The sequence below is a fragment of the Mobula birostris genome, chromosome 22 (genome assembly GCF_030028105.1).
Source record: "Mobula birostris isolate sMobBir1 chromosome 22, sMobBir1.hap1, whole genome shotgun sequence".
In the NCBI taxonomy this organism is placed as follows: Eukaryota; Metazoa; Chordata; class Chondrichthyes; order Myliobatiformes; family Myliobatidae; genus Mobula; species Mobula birostris.
The window spans coordinates 8,441,830-8,464,212 of NC_092391.1; the positions used below are offsets into that span (position 1 = coordinate 8,441,830).

Consider the following 22,383-nt stretch of genomic DNA (forward strand, 5'->3'; position numbering starts at 1 on the left):
CCAATTCAGGGTGGAAGGAACTTTTTTTTGGTTTAATAGTGCCTCAGATGACAACAGAAGCCTTATCCCATTATCTGCTGACCAGAGACACTAGCAACGGGAAAAGATGATGTTCACAAGCAATCTGATCAGATTACATAAAGAAACATTACTAGAATGCAAGAATTTGGTGGCAATCCTGGGACAATAGTTAGCAATACACAAAAAAAACTGGAGGAACTCAGGACAGGCAGCACCTATGGAAATGAACGAACAGTCAATGTTTTGGGCTGAGACACTTCTTCAGGACTCTTGTGCTTATGAACAACAGTTAGCAATTAATTGACATATGGGGAATAAAAAGGGGTGTAAGGCTCTTTAACTGCTGTAATATGACATATTCCGTAGTGATCTGTATTGCAAGACATATGATTATACATGGGGCTTAGATGAAGTAAAAGAGAGGTTTCAGAGAGTAAACTAAATGCACAATGTCAGTGATATTTTCCAAATGAGTGAAACAGGGAAATCTGTCACTACACACTTTGCAGTGGCCATGCCCACAAATCACCAACAGCCAAGGGAAAACGTAAGCAAAAATATATTGTAGTCTTTTTACTCGTCCTTATTTTCCCACACACCTTCTGAGGTTTACCAGGGTAATCAGACCAATCTATCACTAGCTAGGACCTTATCAAGTGGTCACTTTGCGGTTGACAAACAGCAACAAAGCTGATACTGAAGCAAGTGCCATTGGTTACCCTGAGATCATTATTCATTCATGAGATCTGGGAGTCACTGACAGAGACAGTTATTTATTGCCTGCCCTTTGCCTTTGTGAATGCCAGACCATTTCACAAGAAGCTGAAAGACAGTCAAATCACAATGGAGCAGAGTGGACCAGGAAAGGCAACAGCATTACGTCCCAAAAGGAATATTATTAGAAACTCACGATAAAAATGCAAAACAGACTTTCTTTCTTCAAACACAAGATCAGTGCAAAGATGAACTTTATGTCTATTGAAAACCTCTATACAAAATTTATAGAGGTTAAGAAAAATATGTTAGTTTAACATCAATCATAGGGATTTTTAAAAATTCCATACATGTTGAGTTTTGAATTAATTGTAAACATGTTGGTGTACAGTAGCATCAGGTGTCTTTTTCACTATCATGAACAGTGCAGTTCCCTCAATGCATTCACAGAAATCATGCAATTGCAATGCGCATGGTCTGTAGCTCTAGACATTTGAAAATGTTGCATATCTTTACATTTTTTGCCAAAAGTCACCAAAAATAACAAAAAGAAGAAACTGTATATGCACAGCTGCTGACAGCTCCTTGAGTGGCACGCCAGCCGGCCAAACAGAAAGAGCAAGGGCCCAGACGGACAACTATTGGACAGCTGCCAAAAAGTTCTCCACCAATCAGCTACCGGACAGGGCGGAACCTGCGGGCAAGTACAGAGTTGAACGGAAATGTAGCGGCCTAGCGCCTGTGACATCCGTGGCCCCAAGATGAGGGACCCAGCCGGCGCTAGGGCCGCTAACGGTCCGCCCGGAACGCAGCAGCTCAACGTCCGATTGCCGGGCTTGGAAACATAAACAGGCCGACTGTGAGAAGTCCGACACCAGCAGCCGTCGGCGACGAGTGAAATCGGAGCGGGGAGGCCGGGCGCGGTTATCCCTTACTTGGTGACCCCGTACCTCAGTGCGCATCAGCAAAGCTCCAAGGGCCGCCGCTCCATCTCTCGCTCACCGCCTCACTTCAGCCGATGTGCTCGCTACGTCACCCGGCCGCTTACTGTTCCCGCCCCCTTCCCCACAGCCAATCGGAGCCGGCGTTACACCTGCGGCTGGTTGTGTTCATGCCCTCGGTCGTCCGCGCAAGCGAATCTCTGATTGGGTGAGACGTTTGCAAAGGGCGGGACTGTTCCGCCAAGAAGCTCCCATCAGGTGGTCAAGAGTGGACCAGCTGGATCGACCTGCTCCAGGAAGATTGGACATCCTCCAGAATTCTGGGACCTCCCGGTATCGGTGCTGCCGTAATACGACGGTATCTGTGGGTGAGCTTATGTGGAGGTATTACAGAGTTCTTTGGATCAAAGACCTACGCAATTTCTTTCCTGACTTTCAAAATACTGTTTGTGTTGTAGTAGTTTTTTTTTGGCAATTTTCAGAGTTATTTGGTCTTTGAATGACGGTTTGTAAACCATTGGAAAGAACAGTTCTCAGGTTTGAAGTCCTGGGAAGGAATCAAAAAGTTTAGCAGGAAGCCATTTTGCCAAAAAAAATAGTGAGAAATGAGTTAGTAGTGGCGGCGCTAGGGGAAAATGTTAGTATGAAAGCAGTTGTTGATATCCTACTGGACGTCATCACAATTTACGAGGAACACGCAAGAATAAAATGCCGACATTGTATCAAATGTTTATACTGCAAACGACTATTTAATGAAAAATCTGATTTGATTTTTATCTGAACTACCTATACTAAAGGAACTTAAATATATATCAAAGTGTATTCGCACGCGGTTCTTTGTGACTGTAACCAGAAACATGGAATTGTAGCCCACAGAGGCTTTTGGCAGAGCAATCTCCCACAGACTTGATAGCAGTTTTTTAAAGTGCATATCCGTTTCTTTAATGGAAGTTCTCTCAGTAATTGCAATTAGTCAAATCCAGCTAAATGTTTAAAATAGATTAGTAATCTCTAAACTTCAAGACACCCTGTTCTTTAAAAAAAATTTAAGAATTCTTGTCTATGTGGCAGTGGCCGAATTTACTTTGTTATGTTTGAAAGAGATGTAATGCAATTTCAGCTTCTCCCCAGAGGTAAAGGGCGCCTCTGGACTCTAGTCCTGGTTCTTTTAATGGTTTACATCTATTTAATTGGCTTATAAATTAATTTAAAAATATGTGTCATAGAATTGTGGTACAGAGAGGCTTTTATGAATCAAAAAATTACTAAATCTAATCCTAGCTCTTGGAAAGAGTAGTAAATTTGACTCCCATTTAAAGATTCAATATTTACAGGAATGAACACAAACTAAATACTAATAAACCATTCTGTTCTGAACAAAATATACTTTTGTGCCTTTTCAACAAAACAATAATCTACCATCATAAACACAAGAGATGTGGAGATCCAAGGCAACGCACATAAAAAGCTGCAGGAACTCAGCAGGTCAGGCGGTATCTATGGAGATGAATAAACAGTTGGTGTTTTGGACTGAGACCCTTCATCAGGACTGGAAGGGAGGGGGGCAGAAGCCAGAATAAGTGGGGGGGGGGGGTACAAGCTAGCAAGTGATAGGTGCAACACACACAAAATGCTGGAGGAAACATAGAAAGCAATTCAGCACAATACAGGCCCTTTGGCCCACAAAGCTGTGCGGAATTTGTCCCTACCTTAGAACTATGTAGGCTTTACCCATAGCCCTCCTTTTCTAAGCTCCATGTAGCCATGTTGGCTACATGGTCAGCTGGTGGTGCAGTGAGATCAACGCCGTGCTCGGGAACAGAGGTTCCCGAGTTCGATCCAGTGACAGACTGACCCCCTGTGCGCTCTCCATTTGTGTCGGGTTCATGTCGAGCTCGCAACTTGGCCTCGTAAAATAATACTGCAAAATGTCTGTGCGAGGAATGGTGCTCCACAGCTGGCCTCTCAGGTCTGAGTTGACGTCATCATCCAGGAATGTCTTAAAAGACCCTGTCATTTCCACCTCCATTCCACACACTCACCACTCTCCGTAAAAAAACTTACCCCTGACATCTCCTCTGTACCTACTTCCAAGCACCTTAAACCTGTGTCCTCTTGTGTTAAACCATTTCAGCCCTGGGAAAAAGCCTCTGACTATCCACATGATCATTATCTTGTACACCTCTATCAGGTCACCTCTCATCCTCCGCCGGTCCAAGGAGAAAAGGCCGAGTTCACTCAACCTATTCTCATAAGGCATGCTCCCCAATCCAGGCAACATCCTTGTAAATCTCCTCTGCACCCTTTCTATGGTTTCCACGTCCTTCCTGTAGTCAGGTGACCAGAATTAAGCACATTACCTCTTGGCTCTTAAACTAAATCCCACGATTGATGAAGGCCAATGCACCATATGCCTTCTGAACCACAGAGTCAACCTGTGGAGCAGCTTTGAGCTCCTATGGACTGGGACCCTAAGACCCTTCTGATCCTCCACGCTGCCAAGAATCTTACCATTAATGCTATATTCTGCCATCATATCTGACCTACCAAAATGAACCACCTCACACTTACCTGGGTTGAACTCCATCTGCCACTTCTCAGCCCAGTTTTGCATCCTATCAATGTCCTATTGTAACCTCTGACAGCCCTCTACACTATCCACACCACCACCATCTTTGTGTCATCAGCAAACTTACTAACCCATCCCTCCACTTCCTCATCCAGGTCATTTATAAAAATCCCGAAGAGTAGGGGTCCCAGAACAGATCCCTGAGGCACACCACTGGTCACCAACCTCTATGCAGAATATGACCTGTCTACAACCACTCTTTGCCTTCTGTGGGCAAGCCAGTTCTGGATCGACAAAGTAATGTCCCCTTGAATCCCATGCCTCCTTACTTTCTCTATAAGCCTTGCATGGGGGACCTTATCAAATGCCTTGCTAAGATCCATATACACTACATCTACGGCTCTACCTTCATCAATGTGTTTAGTCACATCCTCAAAAAATTCAATCAGGCTCGTAAGGCACTTTGACAAAGCCATGCTGACTATTCCTAATCATATTATGCCTCTCCAAATGTTCATAGATCCTGCCTCCAGGATCTTCTCCATCAACTTACCATCCACTGAAGTAAGGCTCACTGGTCTATAATTTCCTGGGCTACCCCTACTCCCTTTCTTGAATAAGGGAACAACATCCGCAACCCTCCAATCCTCCGGAACTTCTCCTGTCCTCATTGATGATGCAAAGATCATTGCCAGAGGCTCAGCAATCTCCTCCCTCACTTCCCACAGTGGCCTGGGGTACATTCCATCCAGTCCCGGTGACTTATCCAACTTGATGCTTTCCAAAAGCTCCAGCACATCCTCTTAATGTCTATATGCTTAAGCTTTTCAGTCCACTGCAAGTCATCCCTACAATCGCCAAGATCCTTTTCCGTAGTGAATACTGAAGCAAAGTACCTCTGCTATTTCCTCCGGCTCCATACACACTTTTCCACTGTCACACTTGATTGGTCCTATTCTCTCATGTCTTATCCTCTTGCTCTTCACATGCTTGTAGAATGCCTTGGGGTTTTCCTTAATCCTGTCCGCCAATGCCTTCTCATGGCCCCTTCTGGCTCTCCTAATTTCATTCTTAAGCTCCTTCCTGCTAGCTTTATAATCTTCTAAATTCCTATCATTACCTACTTTTTTGAACCTTTTGTGAGCTCTTCTTTTCTTGGCTAGATTTACAACAGCCTTTGTACACCACAGATCTTGTACCCTACCATCCTTTCCCTGTCTCATTGGAATGTACCTACTCAGAACCGCACACAAATATCCCCTGAACATTTGCCACATTTCTTCCATACGTTTCCTTGAGAACATCTGTTTCCAATTTATGCTTCCAAGTTCCTGCCTGATAGCCTCATATTTCCCCTTACCCCAATTAAATATTTCCCTAACTTGTCTGTTCCTATCCCTCTCCAAGGCTATTGTAAAGGAGATAGAATTGTGATCACTATCTCAAAAATGCTCTCCCGCTGAGAGACCTGACAGCTAACCAGGTTCATTTCCCAGTACCAGATCAAGTATAGCCTCTCGTTTTGTAGCCTTATCTATATATTGTGTCAAGAAACCTTCCTGAACACACCTAACAAACTCTACCCCATCTAAACCCCTCACTCGAGGGAGATGCCAATCAATATTTGGGAAATTAAAATCTCCCACCACAACCACCCTCCTTTCCAGACTCTGTCTCCCTATCTGCTCCTCGATGTCCCTGGGTGGTCTATAAGAAACACCCAATAGAGCTATTGACCCCTTCCTGTTTCTAACTTCCATCCAGAGACTCAGTAGACAATCCCTCCATGACTTCCTCCTTTTCTGCAGCTGTGTCAGTATCTCTGATCAACAGCGCCACGTCCCCACTTCTTTTGCCTCCCTCCCTGTCCTTTCTGAAACTCAGGAACTTAGCAGGCCGGGCAGCATCTAGGAAAAGGGCTGAACAGATTTCCAGCATCAACAGGTTTTTTGTAGTGATGGGGGGGTGGGGAGAATGAAGTAAGAAACTGGGAGGTCATAGGTGGAAGAGGTAAAGGGCCAAGTAAGATATTTTCTGTCAGAGGATCATGATTTTTCAAATGATGTTGGAGTCGTTAGAAACATAAATTCTTGATGGGGGGCAGTGATGAACAGTTACCCATTGTAGATGGGAAGGTGTAGTTAGAATCTGAATAGACGCGATTTATTGTTTACCTGCACTGACTTGCTGGGTTCCCCCAGCATTTAGTGTGTGTTGATCAGGCTTTCCAGCATCTGCAGAATCTCGTGTTTAAGAGCGTGAAAAGGGTCTACCATACAACAGCCAAAGCTGAGTTCCTCATTTAATATAAATCACTGATGCAGCTTTTGGTCCAGAAGTAATTGGAAAAATAGGAGGCAGGTTCTGGAGTTAGATGTATGGTATCAGTCAGCCATCTGCAGCCTAGAGATCCTCAAGTTATGTTTCAAGTCTTCCGGAAGGATTTCTGAGAAAGTACACCCCGTGGCCTTTTCATTAGGTATACGTGCTCGTTCATGCAAATATCTAATCAACCAGTTACTCAATGTATAAAAGCATGTAAGTATTCAAGAGGTTTAGCTGTTGTTCAGACCAAATAACATAATGGGGAACAAATGTGATCTAAGTGACTGTGGAATGTTTGTTGGTGCCAGACAGGGTGGTTTGAGTATCTCAGAAACTGCTGATCTCCTGGGATTTTCACACACAAGTCTCTGGTGTTTACAAAGAATGGTTCAAAAAACAAAAATCAGTGAATGGCAGTTCTGGGGGCAAAAATGCCTTGTTAATGAAAGAGGTCAGAGGAGAATGGCCAGACTGGTTCAAGCTGACAGGTAGGCAACAGTAACTCAAATAACCACATGTTACAACAGTGGTGTGCAGAAGAGCATCTCTGAATGCACAACACATCAAACATTGAAGTGGATGGGCTACAGCAGCAGAAAACCACAAATATATACTTAGTAAACACGAGGAATTCTGCAGATGCTGGAAATTCAAGCAACACACATCAAATTTGCTGGTGAACGCAGCAGGCCAGGCAGCATCTCTAGGAAGAGGTGCAGTCGACGTTTCGGGCCGAAACCCTCCATCTTAGTCCTGACGAAGGGTCTCGGCCTGAAACGTCGACTGTACCTCTTCCTAGAGATGCTGCCTGGCCTGCTGCGTTCACCAGCAAAATTGATGTGTGTAACATACACTTTGTGTCTACTTTATTAAGTACAGGAGGCGCCTAATAAAGTGACCATTGAGCGCACCAGCTTAGCTGAATTACAAGATTACAATTATGATTAAGATTTGTGTCGTAATTGTCAAAAAAAAAAACAGGAAGATCCTTTGCATTGGGAGCATGGTCATGAACATTGCCAAAAGCCTTTACTGACAAGTATTACAGCTTCCATCATAACCTTTGGGCATAACAAAGCATTTAAAAGCCAATTTAAATATAATTACTGTTGCAAAGTAGGAAATAGAGCAGCCAGTTACCACACACTGCAAACAATGAGGTGATAAAATACTTGATGATCTGTGTTTGTGTGGTTGGTTAAATGAAAACAATGACTCGGCACACGGGGGAGCTCCCTACTGTAATACCTCTCCAAAAGTTGGTTCTTCTAACAGTGCAGAGCTCCCACCAATGTACAAGGTAGTAAGGCTAGATTTCTATTCTTATCATAATCCGAGCTGAAATAGCAGGGCACAATTACAGCTCGAGTTGTCATGAGCTTGGAGTTAAATTGTGGCATCCTCTGTAAGGAGTTGGTACTTCCTCCCTGTGGAACGTGTGGATTTTCTCCAGGTCCTCCCACACTCTGAAGACCTATAGATAGGTTAATTGGTCATTGTAAATTGTCCCGTGTCTAGGGTGGGGTTAAATTGGAGTTGCAGCTTTAAAGGCATATTCTGCAATGTATCCCTAAATAAAGATAAAGGGGACGTTCATTGGCTGTCTTTGAGTTAGAGAAACTTGGATGAGGAACTGAGTAACTTTTTCAAGGAAGTGGGGAAGTAAATTAAACGAAATATGGTCATGAGTAAACAGATTCCTGCAATGCCAAAACAGATACGTCACTGCCTAGTATTGAAACACCAGTGTCCAGGAAAGTGGTGAATACAGCCTAGTCCTTCACCGGAAAAGCCCCTCACTACCCCCACACCATTCGGTACATTTACAAGGAGCGCTGCTGCAAGAAAGCAGCATCCGTCACCCAGGACACCCACCAACCTGGCCACGCTCCCTTCTTGCAGCTCCTGTTGGGAAGGAGGTACAGGAGCCTTAGTTCTCAGCCACCAGGTTCAGGAACAGTTATTTCGTATACAACCATCAGGCTCCTTGAACCAGTGTGGTTAACTTCACTCACCTTAATGCCTAACTGACTCTATAACCCCATAGACTCACTTTCAAGGACTCTGCAACTGAAGTTCTCAGTATTATTTATTAATTGTTGGCATGATTTATTTTCTTTTGCATGTTGGTTTGTCAGTCTTTGTTATGTATGGTTCTATTGTATTTATTTTCCTGTAAATGCCTGCAGAAAAATGAATCTCAAGATGGTATAGGGTGACATATACATGTTTGATAATAAATTTACTTTGAACAATGTCTTAAGAAACTACAACAACTAGAAACTCTACAATGCTGGCTTCTTACAGTATAGAGCTATTGTTAAATTGTTGCAGATTAAGAAGGGGAATAAACTTTTCCACCCAAAGGATGTTGCTGGGATTTAAGGGCCTAAGTTACAGGGAAAGGTTGAAATGGAGTGTAAGACAATGAGGGGGGAACTTTGAAACCAATCATAAAACCATTCCTTTTAATCATGCCGATAATAAAGGACTTTAAGATTGCATTCCCATTTTAATATTGAATCCCAGCGTTATCGATACTGTATGTTCTGTACCACATACAGAATTAACACAGCTTTAGCATTTCTTTTTATTGTGTCTCATTGATAGAGCATTGAGTAATACACATTTATTACAAACACACAATAGAAACTGAAATATACAACAGTTAAACTAATCACAAGACAAATAATATCCAGACAGTGAGAACATCTTCTCCAGTGTGTGCCATCTGTTTTTCTTTAAATATCACTAAAAGTATAGAACTCTTTCATCTTGCATTTTTTTTTGCTTCAAGATAGTAGCAAAAGATCACATTTAAATCAAACACATGCACATGTGAATAAAGTGCAGCTCAGGAGTCAGACTGCACCAGGTAAATACAACATGATTCACAAAAAAATTCTCTTAAAAAAAAAACTTTAAACAATAATTCTTGTTGCAGTTATTTACAAGTTAATTATTGGCCACTTTTCGAACTTTGGAAGCAGGAAGCATTGTCAATACCACAATGTCCTCCTGTGTCATTTGGCCAGTAAGAATTCTAATTAAGCTGCCTTCTTGTTTTGCTTATTTCAAAATTATATTTAGCCAAAATACATTTAGACTTTAACAAGACAAATTCAAGTGACAGAATATCAGACCAATAACATATTAAACCAGATCTACATAATGATTTGATAGTCACTAAATCTTCATATCAGAAAAGTTTCACACAAGTTCAAAGTTGCTTGCAAACAGAAGATAATGATAACTAAAGGAAATATGAGCTAACACAATGCAAAATATGTGGTCACAAGCATAAAAAAAGCATCTTTAATAGTCCTGTAATTTGTCATAGCCAAATCAAAATCTAATGCAGGAAAGACTTACTTCCTTTACATAATGTAAAATACAAAGTATATTTGGCAAACATGAATATCAAAGCACTTACACAAAAAACCTTCAAGTATGTATGTATAAAAATGTAGCAGCGTCATATGGCTAAAAGAAAAGTCAGTTATGTATCACAATAATAACCATAAGTTATATGAACACTTACAGTTACTGTGTTGAGAACACAACACACTTTTCAGCTTCTAATTTCTACGAGTCTTTTAGGGGCACAACAACATTAAGTTATAGCTGCTTGGAAACTTACAACTAAAACTGTTTCTCCATCAAAGAAGAAACAAGTGGGGAATATTTAAGTTAAGTCTATTAAATTTATTTCCTTAAAATGATACTTAGCTGCAAACGTAAACAATTATTTTCTAGGCATACATAGAAAAGAAGTGAATTAAATCAGACCACATTGTAAGATTTCACCTAACATGCCACTACATTTTATAATGATTCCATTATAAAAGAAAATCTGGATGCAGACACAAACTTACTTTCAGGATTCGGTTTTGAATGTCTTCTGGTAGCAATAGTTCACTCACATCAACAGAACATGCTTAATAATCTCAGTGCAGTGTCACCCACTCCGTGCTCCAGGCCACATTTTATCAAATTGCAGTAAAACGCAGTTGGTGTGCTGGATCCCAATAATTATATAAACAAAATATCAAAGGGATGAACTAATAAGTCCAAACCTAGTACACATGATTAACTAGAATACACAAAATGGAGCACAATGTCACGGGCAATATTTTCTTATCATATATAGATATCTTTTTATACATATTTGCTGCCAAGTGATAATTTATAAAACTCTTAAAATGACACCCTTAACATCTGGGTGTTCCACTGTGACACAGAACGAGTCAAAAAGCTTCTATTGCTTTAGTTGTTAATGCCCTTTTAGCTACTTGTTTATAAATCATCTTTATACTTGTGTCCTGCCCTGTTAATGTTTTAATCACAACACTGTTACTACACTTTGACTATGGGACAAGCATCAACTACTGAAACAACATCATTCTGCAGATTAGAGATTCTGCGAAATTTCTTGACCAAAATGACTTATGTTTGAAAATTAAGTGCTTCAGTATTCCTACACACAAATGCAAAGGAAATAGTCTTCAGAAGCATTAGCTTCAAAGTAAAATGTTAAGTTTCTCAATCTCCTAATATTCATCAGTGGTCTTTTCCAGGAAAAGGTTTCGAACGTCCAAAATGGAAGCCAGTTCTAGAATGTGATTCTGGAGAACAGGGTTCTCCACACTATCTTCCTTCTGTAACTGTGGGTATGTTTCTGGGTAATTACGAGTTTCCTGTGAATTGATGAGGGAACAAAAGCAGGAGAGTAAGTAGCTGTGCAAAGAATCAAATTTAATGTTGCACTTTGATCTCCCCAAACTATAAGATAACTGTGGCAACATGTATACTCGAACATATTTAAGGCAGGAAGTCTTAAGCTAATTAATATGATACTCAATTTCACAATAAAGTAGGATTCAAACAAAGAAATGTAGGTGAAAACTAAATCCATAGTAAAAAAAAATAGAACACATAGTACAATAAAATTATCACATTTCAATACAATCAACACAGAGAAAAACTGAACAAAAATAACAGGTGAAGCACAAGAGATCTAACATCATATGAGTGGCACAGTAGTATTCCTGACCCTGTTCTCATTAGTGAGAAGCTCATACTTTCTAATTAATTGATCGGTAAACATTTTATAGAAACCATATCTGATAAATATAGTACAAGTGATTGTTGTTTTCTTGAAGTTAAAAATCAAAGAAAACAAACCCTACCCTAAACATTTTGTGCAGTCTCATGGTTGCAGAGCAGAGAACAAAGCGCGTCAACAGTAATCGAAGAAAATCATCACCAAAGAACTGAAGAAATGCCTGATCTGTAACAAAAAAAATAGAAATTACTCTGAACAGGTAATAAGCAATGATCAGTCAGCAGTTCAAGACTGTGAATATAAGAGCATATAAAACAAAACTAAGAGTAGATCATTGGCCCCTGTGCCCAAGAGCACTCTGTAAGTGTACTCCTTACACACGGGATCTCTCCTTTGTGATGGGGGGCACTTTGTAAACACACTCCTTACACATGGGATCTCTCCTTCAGAATCAGAATCAGGTTTATTATCACCAGCAAATGGGAAATTTTTTAACTTAGCAGCAGCACTTCAATGCAATACATAATCTAGCAGAGAGAAAAAAAATAATAAAATAAAATAATAAATAAACGACTAAATCAATTACATACAGTATATAGAAAAGATTTTAAAAAGTGCAAAAACAGAAATACTGTATAGTTTTTAAAAATTGAGGTAGTGCCCAAAGCATCAATGACATTTAGGAATTGGACAGTAGAAGGGAAGAAGCTGTTCCTGAATCTCTGAGTGTGTGCCTTCAGGCTTCTGTACCTCCTACCTGATGGTAACAGTGAGAAAAGGGCATGCCCTGGGTGCTGGGGGTCCTTAATAATGGATGCCGCCTTTCTGAGACATCGCTCCCTAAAGATGTCCTGGGTACTTTGTAGGCTAGTACCCAAGATGGAGCTGACCAAATTTACAACCTTCTGCAATTTTTTTTGTCCTGTGCAGTAGCCCCTCCATACCAGAGTGATGCAACCTGTCAGAATGCTCTCCATTGTACAACTATAGAAGTTTTTGAGTGTATTTGTTGACATGTCAAATCTCTTCAGACTCCTAATGAAGTATAGCCGCTGTCTTGCCTTCTTTATGACTACATCGATCTGTTGGGACCAGGTTAGATCCTCAGAGATCTTGACACCCAGGAACTTGAAGCTGCTCACTCTCTCCACTTCCGATCCCTCTCAGAGGATTGGTATGTGTTCCTTCGTCTGATCCTTCCTGAAGTCCACAATCAGCTCTTTCGTCTTACTGACGTTGAGTGCCCAGGTTGTTGCTGAGGCATCACTCCACTAGTTGGCATATCTCACTCCTGTACACCCTCTTGTCACCACCTGAGATTCTACCAACAATGGTTGTATCATCAGCAAATTTTTAGATGGTATTTGAGCTATGCCTAACCACACACACATGATGGAGAGTACTCTGTAAACGCCCTCCTTATGTACAGGCATTCACTTACACAAGGATCTCTCCTTCATGATGGAGAGCACTCTGTAAACACACTCCTTACGCACAGGCACTCACTCACACACAAATATTGCCTTCTCATTCTGCTGTCATTGTAGTATGTGCATGCATTTCAATGTCTTCCCCAGTATACCCACCTTGTTCCCTCCGCATTGCTACATATATTCGGAGTCCAACACCAAAGTTCAGCTTAATTCCAAACCGAGCTGATGTGCTCAGATTTGGCTTTATGCTGCCTTTCCCGTGGTACATTGCAGAGTATTCCATTTCTTTAGTAATGGGGATGTGTAAATGTGTGCATGTTGTTTGTATACTGAATTTAAGGTAGAAACTTATGTTTATTTTGTAATGTGATTGTAATTAAATAGTGGGGTGTATCATATTCTAATTCTTGTGTAGTCTTAAGTTAACTTTGTTGGTAATTAAAGATGGCATGTCTTAGTGCCTAAAAAAAGGAGCTCATCACTTTCAGTAAAAGAGAGAGATAGGGGCTGCCAGGAGTTCATACTGGACAAAAATAAGTATGGAGCTATTACAAACAACAGGAATTCTGCAGATGCTGGAAATTCAAGCAACACACATAAAAGTTGCTGGTGAACGCAGCAGGCCAGGCAGCATCTGTAGGAAGAGGTGCAGTCGACGTTTCAGGCCGAGACCCTTCGTCAGGACTAACTGAAGGAAGAGTGAGTAAGGGATTTGAAAGTTGGAGGGGGAGGGTGAGATCCAAAATGATAGAAGACAGGAGGGGGAGGGATGGAGCCAAGAGCTGGACAGGTGATAGGCAAAAGGGATACGAGAGGATCATGGGACAGGAGGTCCGGGAAGAAAGACAAGGGGGGGGGGACCCAGAGGATGGGCAAGAGGTATATTCAGAGGGACAGAGGGAGAAAAAGGAGAGTGAGAAAAAGAATGTGTGTATAAAAATAAGTAACAGATGGGGTACGAGGGGGAGGTGGGGCATTAGCGGAAGTAAGAGAAGTCGATGTTCATGCCACCAGGTTGGAGGCTACCCAGACGGAATATAAGGTGTTGTTCCTCCAACCTGAGTGTGGCTTCATCTTTACAGTAGAGGAGGCCGTGGATAGACATGTCAGAATGGGAATGGGATGTGGAATTAAAATGTGTGGCCACTGGGAGATCCTGCTTTCTCTGCCGGACAGAGCGTAGGTGTTCAGCAAAGCAGTCTCCCAGTCTGCGTCGGGTCGCGCCAATATATAAAAGGCTACATCGGGAGCACCGGACGCAGTATATCACCCCAGCCGACTCACAGGTGAAGTGTTGCCTCACCTGGAAGGACTGTTTGGGGCCCTGAATGGTGGTAAGGGAGGAAGTGTAAGGGCATGTGTAGCACTTGTTCCGCTTACACGGATGAGTGCCAGGAGGGAGATCAGTGGGGAGGGATCGGGGGGATGAATGGACAAGGCAGTTGCGTCGGGAGCGATCCCTGCATAATGTGGGGGGGGGGGGGGGAGGGAAAGATGTGCTTAGTGGTGGGATCCCGTTGGAGGTGGCGGAAGTTACGGAGAATAATATGTTGGACCCGGAGGCTGGTGGGGTGGTAGGTGAGGACCAGGGGAACCCTATTCCTAGTGGGGTGGCGGGAGGATGGAGTGAGAGCAGATGTACGTGAAATGGGGGAGATGCGTTTAAGAGCAGAGTTGATAGTGGAGGAAGGGAAGCCCCTTTCTTTAAAAAAGGAAGACATCTCCCTCGTCCTAGAATGAAAAGCCTCATCCTGAGAGCAGATGCGGCGGAGACGGAGGAATTGCAAGAAGGGGATGGCGTTTTTGCAAGAGACAGAGTGAGAAGAGGAATAGTCCAGATAGCTGTGAGTCAGTAGGCTTATAGTAGACATCAGTGGATAAACTGTCTCCAGAGACAGAGACAGAAAGATCTAGAAAGGGGAGGGAGGTGTCGGAAGTGGACCAGGTAAACTTGAGGGCAGGGTGAAAGTTGGAGGCAAAGTTAATAAAGTCAACGAGCTCAGCATGCATGCAGGAAGCAGCGCCAATGCAGTCGTCGATGTAGCGAAGGAAAAGTGGGGTACAGATACCAGAATAGGCACGGAACATAGATTGTTCCACAAAGCCAACAAAAAGGCAGGCATAGCTAGGACCCATACGGGTGCCCATAGCTACACCTTTAGTTTGGAGGAAGTGGGAGGAGCCAAAGGAGAAATTATTAAGAGTAAGGACTAATTCCGCTAGACGGAGCAGAGTGGTGGTAGAGGAGAACTGATTAGGTCTGGAATCCAAAAAGAAGCGTAGAGCTTTGAGACCTTCCTGATGGGGGATGGAAGTATATAGGGACTGGACATCCATGGTGAAAATAAAGCAGTGGGGGCCAGGGAGCTTAAAATCATCGAAAAGTTTAAGAGCGTGAGAAGCGTCACGAACATAGGTAGGAAGGGATTGAACAAGGGGGGATATGGAGCTATTAGTGAGTTTTCTTGTAAATATTGGCATTTTTCTTGTAACTATTTTCATTCACTTTTATAAGTTTGATTTACGATGCACTTAATAAACACCCTTGCACTAAAGTGCTAAGTGACTCCAGCTATTTCTTCTTTGATCATAACCCACGTTTCACCTCAGAATCACCATCGAGCACCAGCCCTCACCTGATACAAGTTTCTAACAGAAATAAACTACAATTTATTTGGAAAGCTTAATGCAACTATGCAATGATAATAGTTCTGCAGTTTTATCCCCTTAGATAAGTTTGCAGTCATGAGGGACAATCTTATTGAAACTTATTGAATATTGAAAGGTCCAGATAGAGTGAACATGGAGTGGCTTCCTTCAAACCCAAGATGTAGCTACGAGCACTTGCATGTGTCCCAGCTATGCCTGCCTTTTCATCGGATATGTGGAACAGTCGATGTTCCGAGCCTACACCAGCATCGCTCCCCAACTCTTACTCCGCTACATTGACGACTTCATTGGTGCTGCTTCCTGCGTCCATACTGAGCTTGTCAATTTCATCAAATTTGCCTCTAACTTCCACCCTACCTTGGTCCATTTCTGACACTTCTCTCCCTTTCTTGATCTCTCAGTCTCCACCTCTGTAAACAGTCTATCTACATATCTTTTACAACTCTCACAGCTATCTGGACTATACCCATTCCCACCCTGTCACTTGTAAAAATGCCATTCTCTTTTCTCAGATCCTCCACCTCCATTGCATCGGCTCTCAGGATGAGGCTTTTCATTCCAGAACAATTGAGGTGTCCTCCTTCTTCAAAGAAAAGGGGCATCCCTTCCTCCAACATCAACTTTGCCTCACCCACACCTCTTCCATTGCACACACCTGTCCTTACCCCATCCTCCCGCTACCACGCCAGGGATAGAGTTCCTGTTATCCTCACCTACCACCCCATGAGCCTCCGCATCCAGCAAATAATTCTCCATAACTTCCACCATCTCCAAAGGGATACCTCCACCAAGCACATTGTACCCTCCCCCCACCCACCTACTTCCCACTTTCCACATGGATCGTTCCCAACACAACTCCCTTGTCCGCTTGTCCCTCTCCACTGATCTCCCTCCTGGCACTTCTCCTTGCAAACTGAACAAGCACCACACTTGCCCCTACATCTCCACCGTCACTACCATTCAGGGCCACAAACAGTCCTTCCAGATGAGGTGACACTTCACCTGTGAGTCTGTTGGGGTCACCTACTGTTCCAGTGCTCCCAGTGTGGCCTCCTGTGCATCAGTGTGAACTGACATGGATTGGGAGACTGCTTTGTTGAGCATCTCCACTCCGTCTGCCACAAAAAGTGGGTTTTCTCGGTGGTTAACCGAGAAATTCTACTTCCCATTCCCATTTTTTGGGGGCTTTTGCTATGGCTTGCTTGGTGGGTAGTGGGGCATGATGCTTTCCACAGGAACAAGTAGGGGAAGGGAGAGGGGTAGGGTTGGTGCTTTGTTGCTACTTATGCATGGGGGGGCCTTTGGTGTTCTAATGTTTTTCTGTCATTGATTCGTTTGGGGTTTTCTTCAGTTTTGCGGATATCCGCAAAGAGTAAGAATTTCAGGTTCTATATTGTATACATTCTCTGATAATAAAAGGAACCATTGAACATGTTAGTCCATGGCCTCCTCAACTAGCACCATGAAGCCACACTCAGATTGGAGGAGCAACACCTTATATTCCAGCTGGGTAGCCTTGAACCTGAAGGTATGAGCATTGATTTCTCGAACTTCCAGCAATTGCCCTAACTTCTCCTTCACCATTCCCCATTCTTGTTTTCCTCTCACAGATTCTCTTCTTATCTGCCCATCACCTCCCTCTGACACTCCTCCGCCTTCCCTTTCTTCCATGGTCTTCTGTCCTCTCCTACCATCTCCTATCTCTTTCACCAATCAACTTTCCAGCTCTTTACTTCACCCTCTCCAAGTTTCATCTATAACCTTCCACCTTATACTTCTTCCTCTTCTCCCCCCACCTTCTTATCCTGACTTCTCCCCTTCCTTTCCAGCCCTGATGAAGGGTCTTGGCCCAAAATATTGACTCTTTACTCTTTTCCATAGATGCTGCTTGACCTCCTGAAATTCTCCAGCATTTTGTGTGTGTTGCTTTGGATTTCCAGCATCTGCCGATTTTCCCATGTTTGTGATTGTTTCCTACAGTGGGTGAGCCCTCGGATGGCACTGCCTCAGAATACAAAGACATGGAGCCCAAGTATTTGGCTATATTTAAAGTGGAGGTTGATAGGTTCTTGACTTGTCAGGGTGTCAAACGTCAGGGAGAAGGCAGAAGAACGGGATTGAAAGGGAAAATAACTCAGCTGTGTTCAAATGGGGGAACAGACTCAATGGGCTGAATGGCTTAGCTCTGCTCCTGTATCTCATCGTCTTATGGTCTATGGAAACAGGCTTCATTTAACAAATCCAAAATCCTTTCTCCAAACTTTAAACACTTGTAATTTCAGATCTGTGAGAAAACATGGAGATGTAACGAGAGCCGATATCAAAGTTAAGGCACTGCAACACTGAGGACGGCATTCATTATGTAGTCATTATACAGATTATGAGACAGGACTGGAGCCATTTTAAATGCAAAATGGTGCTGTACGACAACTTGCATTTTATTATAGCATTTGACACTCGCTCAGTAAAAATGTCTTTCTTTTGATAATTTACCACAAAATCTGACCACTAACCACTAGTAGAAGCACTGTCATCTTCCAATTAAAATGAAGTATTGCACAGTACAAATGTTTAATAGTTTGAATGATCAGCAAACATATGAAAATTAGTTTCTGCAAGAAAATAACAACGATCAAAATATCACCTGGCACTGATTCAGAGTCAAAACATTTGACTATGTGAATACTCTGGCTTCCTCCTGCATCCCAAGAAAAACAGGTGACTACTGCAAATTACCAATATTAGAGGTTGGTGATAGAAGAATCAAATGTGAATTGATGGCCATGTACCTGTATGAACAGTACGCAAGACACCAGTAGCCACTTTATTTGGTACAACTGTGTATCTGCTCATTAATGCAAATCACCCAATCATGTGGCAGCAATTCAATCCATAAAAGCATGCAGACATGATCAAGAGGTTGAGTTGTTGTTCAGACCAAACAGTCAAAAGGGGAAGAAATGTGGTTTAAGTGACTTTGACCGTGGATTGATTGTTGGTGCCACACTCACAACATGCTGGACAAACTCAGCAGGTCGGGCAGCATCTGTGAAAACGATCAGTCAACGTTTCGGGTTCCAGCCCGAAACGTTGACTGATCGTTTCCACGGATGCTGCTTGACCTGCTGAGTTCCTCCAGCGTGTTGTGAGTGTTGCTTTGACCCCGGCATCTGCAGAGTATTTTAGTCATAGTCATACTTTATTGATCCCGGGGGAAATTGGTTTTCATTACAGTTGCACCATAAATAATAAATAAGTAATAAAACCATAAGTAGTTAAATAGTAATATGTAAATTATGCCAGGAAATAAGTCCAGGACCAGCCTATTGGCTCAGGGTGTCTGACCCTCCAAGGGAGGAGTTGTAAAGTTTGATGGCCACAGGCAGGAATGAGTTCCGATGACGCTCTGTACTGCATCTCAGAGGAATGAGTCTCTGGCTGAACGTACTCCTGTGCCCACCCAGTACATTATGTAGTGGATGGGAGACATTGTCCAAGATGGCATGCAACTTGGACAGCATCCTCTTTTCAGACACCACCGTCAGAGAGTCCAGTTCCATCCCCACAACCTCACTGGCTTTACGAATGAGTTTGTTGATTCTGTTGGTGTCTGCTACCCTCAGCCTGCTGCCCCAGCACACAACAGCAAACATGATCGCACTGGCCACCACAGACTCGTAAAACATCCTCAGCATCGTCCGGCAGATGTTGAAGGACCTGTCTTCTCAGGAAATAGAGACGGCTCTGACCCTTCTTGTAGACAGCCTTAGTGTTCTTTGACCAGTCCAGTTTATTGTCAATTCGTATCCCCAGGTATTTGTAATCCTCCACCATGTCCACACTGACCCCCTGGACGGAAACAGGGGTCACCGGTACCTTAGCTCTCCTCAGGTCTACCACCAGCTCCTTAGTCTTTTTCACATTAAGCTGCAGATAATTCTGCTCACACCATGTGTTTTGTGTTTATGATTGTTGGTGCCAGATGGAATGGTTGGAGTATCTCAGAATAGTTCCTAGAATTTACAGAGAATGGGCGTAGAAAACAAAAAAAAAATCCAGTGAGCAGCAGTTCTGTGGGTGAAAATGCTTTGTTAATATGAGCGATCAGAGGAGAATGGCCAGGCTGCTTCAAGCTGACAGGAAAATGACAGTAACTCAGATAACCAAACATTGCAATAGGAGAAGACCACGAGCATACACTCAGTGGCCACTTTATTAGGTACAGGAGGTATCTAATAAAGTGGCTGCTAAGTGTACCTTGGTACATGAGACAATAATAAACACATTCCAAGTATAGGTTACAAAAACACACACCATACCTAGCAACAGAAGATTAAATTCTATCACATAAAGGATTCCACTCTGGAACTAAGGTAGAACTCAATACCCAAGAGAACCAAGCCAACCAGGAGTTAATTTTGGCTATTATTACACTGCAAAGTTAAATGTGTCTGTTTTCCACATACTCCAACAACCCCGAACCCTGAAACAAGCAAATAAGCCTCCCAGATACTGTACTTTGCAAGGAGAGAGTCCTCAAAAACAGCCAAATATCATACCCCCATTACTTTAGAAGAATTGCAGGTAAAGAATCAGTGTAGCTTATCAATTTCAATTACATCTGAAGGAAAGAGTCTTTATGTTCAGATGTATATCATTAGGAGTTGTTAGGAAAAAATGAAATTTACATCCGCTATTAGAAGAACCCCATACAGAAAATGGCCGATTAATCTATTAAAATGGTAAGTGTAACAATGGACCATCTCGAATACCTGTCAGTCTTTTTGGAAAGTAAACTGTAGGCTTCCCCTTAATTAATTTGCCGTATTCAATTGGATGGAAAGCTATACTATACCAATGATCCTCTCATGTATACGCAGAAGGCTCTGTCTTTTTGCATGGGCCTTTGAGCACGCATGGTTTTCATCATGGAGGGCCTGATTCCTGCACAGTAAGTTGCACAGCCTGTATAGTAGCTAACGTGACTTAGTAAAAACATTTATTCCTACTACTCCATTGCCATTCTAGTCATTTTGCTGAAAATAATTTATTTGATCATTAACCAATTTTATCATAAAATAAGAGCATAACTTACCCACGGTCCGTGATTTAGTCAGCAGGTGAGCTATGTCTCTATAAATCTTAAGAAGGTATTCCTGACATTTATCCCACAACCCTTTTCTCATGCTTGTGAGTCGGCACATAAAGAGAAATGCCATCAAAGGATTATAGAGAAAAAGGGTGAAAAGACTGCCTCGTTGAGTTTGATCTGCAAAAAATACAAAATTCAGAAAATAACACTTAACACTGCCATTGCCATGAAAGAGAAACAAAATCCTTTCAATGCTTATAATGTGACCAAGGCACTGTTTCGTGCTCTGTTGATTTAGAGTTACAGTGGGGAATAGGCCTTTGAGGCCTTTAAGCCACACCATCCAACAACGCCTGGTGTTACACTAGCCTAATCATGGAACAATTACTCTACTAACCGGTATGTCTCTGGAGCTGGAAAAAACCCTCGCAACCCATAGCAGGGATGTACAGACTCCTTACAGATGAAGTCAGAATTGTATTCTAAACTCCAATGCCCCAAACTATAGTAGAGTCGCGCTAACTGCCAAGCCACCTGACCTTACAATAATTGCTTAGTTGTAAAGTAAGTTCCTAAAATAATTATTTCAATATTTATCTACAAAGTTACATTGTCAGCTAGTGCCGTAGTGCATGCTGATAATCAGAGATCCTGTATCTTCACTGTTGAAGCTCACTGAACATAATTCTTTCCACTCTTTATCATCCGGCAGAGACTCACAAAATTACAAACAAATTGTATTAACAACCTTTCTCTTGATTTCAATAAAAGAGCTGGTTATTGACTTCAGGAAGGTGTCAGTGCACAAGCTCCTTTCTACATCAATGGTGCAGAGGTTGAGGGGCTTCAACTTCAGAGCTTCAAGTTCCAAGGTGTGAACATCACCAACAAACAGCCTGTCCTGGTCCAGTCATGCTGACGTTATGGCCAAGAAAGCTTCCTTAGGAGGCTAAAGGAAGTTAGCATGTCCATGTCAACTCTTCCAAATATTTATTAATATGCCATAGAATGCATCCTATCTGTATGCATAATGGCGCTCTATGGCAATTGTTCTACACATGACCGCAAGAAACTGCAGAGGGTTGTGGATACAGCACAGCACATTGTGGAAACCAGACTCCCATTTATGGACTCTGTCTATATTTCTCACTGCCTCAGAAAAGCAGCCAACATAATCAAGGACCCCACCGTACGACTCTCCAACGGACCTCTTATATGGTAAGCTGGACTCTTGGTTTCACTATCTTCCTCGTTATCATCTTGCATTTTATTATTTACCTACACTGCACTTTTTCTAATAGCTTTTACACGTTATTTTGCTTTGTTATTGTTTTACCTTATTCTAGCTCAACGCACTGTGATCCGAATGACCAGTATGCAATACAAGCTCTTCACTGTACCTTGGTACATGTGACAATAGTAAACCAATTCCAATTCCAAATTTCTCTATTTCACAAATAAAATATAAAAGTTAATATCAATTGGACCATACTGGCATTAGCAAATAGTAAAATGGCATACATGATTTTGGTGCACTTCAAGTTTCTTAAGAT

At 42.3% G+C, this 22,383-nt stretch overlaps 2 protein-coding genes and 1 long non-coding RNA gene across 11 annotated transcripts in view; 1 reads left to right on the forward strand and 2 right to left on the reverse strand.

Annotated features, from left to right (window-relative positions):
• The window catches only part of golga1 (golgin A1), a 94,296-nt gene extending 92,517 nt beyond the window's left edge, over positions 1–1,779 (reverse strand). For 3 of the 4 annotated variants that reach the window (XM_072239896.1, XM_072239894.1, XM_072239892.1), the window contains exon 1: positions 1,686–1,779. The gene's annotated coding sequence lies outside the window, so the exon portion shown is untranslated. Of the gene's footprint in view, positions 1–1,670 lie in introns of all 4 variants that reach the window. The other variant, XM_072239893.1, reaches the window with a different exon arrangement.
• Positions 1,434–22,383, forward strand: part of LOC140186060 (uncharacterized) — a 43,284-nt gene continuing 22,334 nt past the window's right edge. For all 3 annotated transcript variants that reach the window (XR_011882772.1, XR_011882773.1, XR_011882774.1), the window contains exon 1: positions 1,434–2,060. This is a non-coding gene — a long non-coding RNA (uncharacterized lncRNA). The remainder of the gene's footprint in view (positions 2,061–22,383) is intronic.
• scai (suppressor of cancer cell invasion) overlaps positions 9,153–22,383 on the reverse strand; it is a 144,111-nt gene continuing 130,880 nt past the window's right edge. For 3 of the 4 annotated variants that reach the window (XM_072239899.1, XM_072239900.1, XM_072239901.1), the window contains 3 exons: positions 20,834–21,007; positions 11,760–11,860; positions 9,153–11,267 (listed from right to left, as the gene is read on the reverse strand). In XM_072239899.1, the coding sequence (XP_072096000.1) occupies positions 11,121–11,267; positions 11,760–11,860; positions 20,834–21,007 (422 nt within the window). In that variant the 3' untranslated portion in view covers positions 9,153–11,120. Of the gene's footprint in view, positions 11,268–11,759; positions 11,861–18,873; positions 19,752–20,833; positions 21,008–22,383 lie in introns of those variants that run through there. The other variant, XM_072239902.1, reaches the window with a different exon arrangement.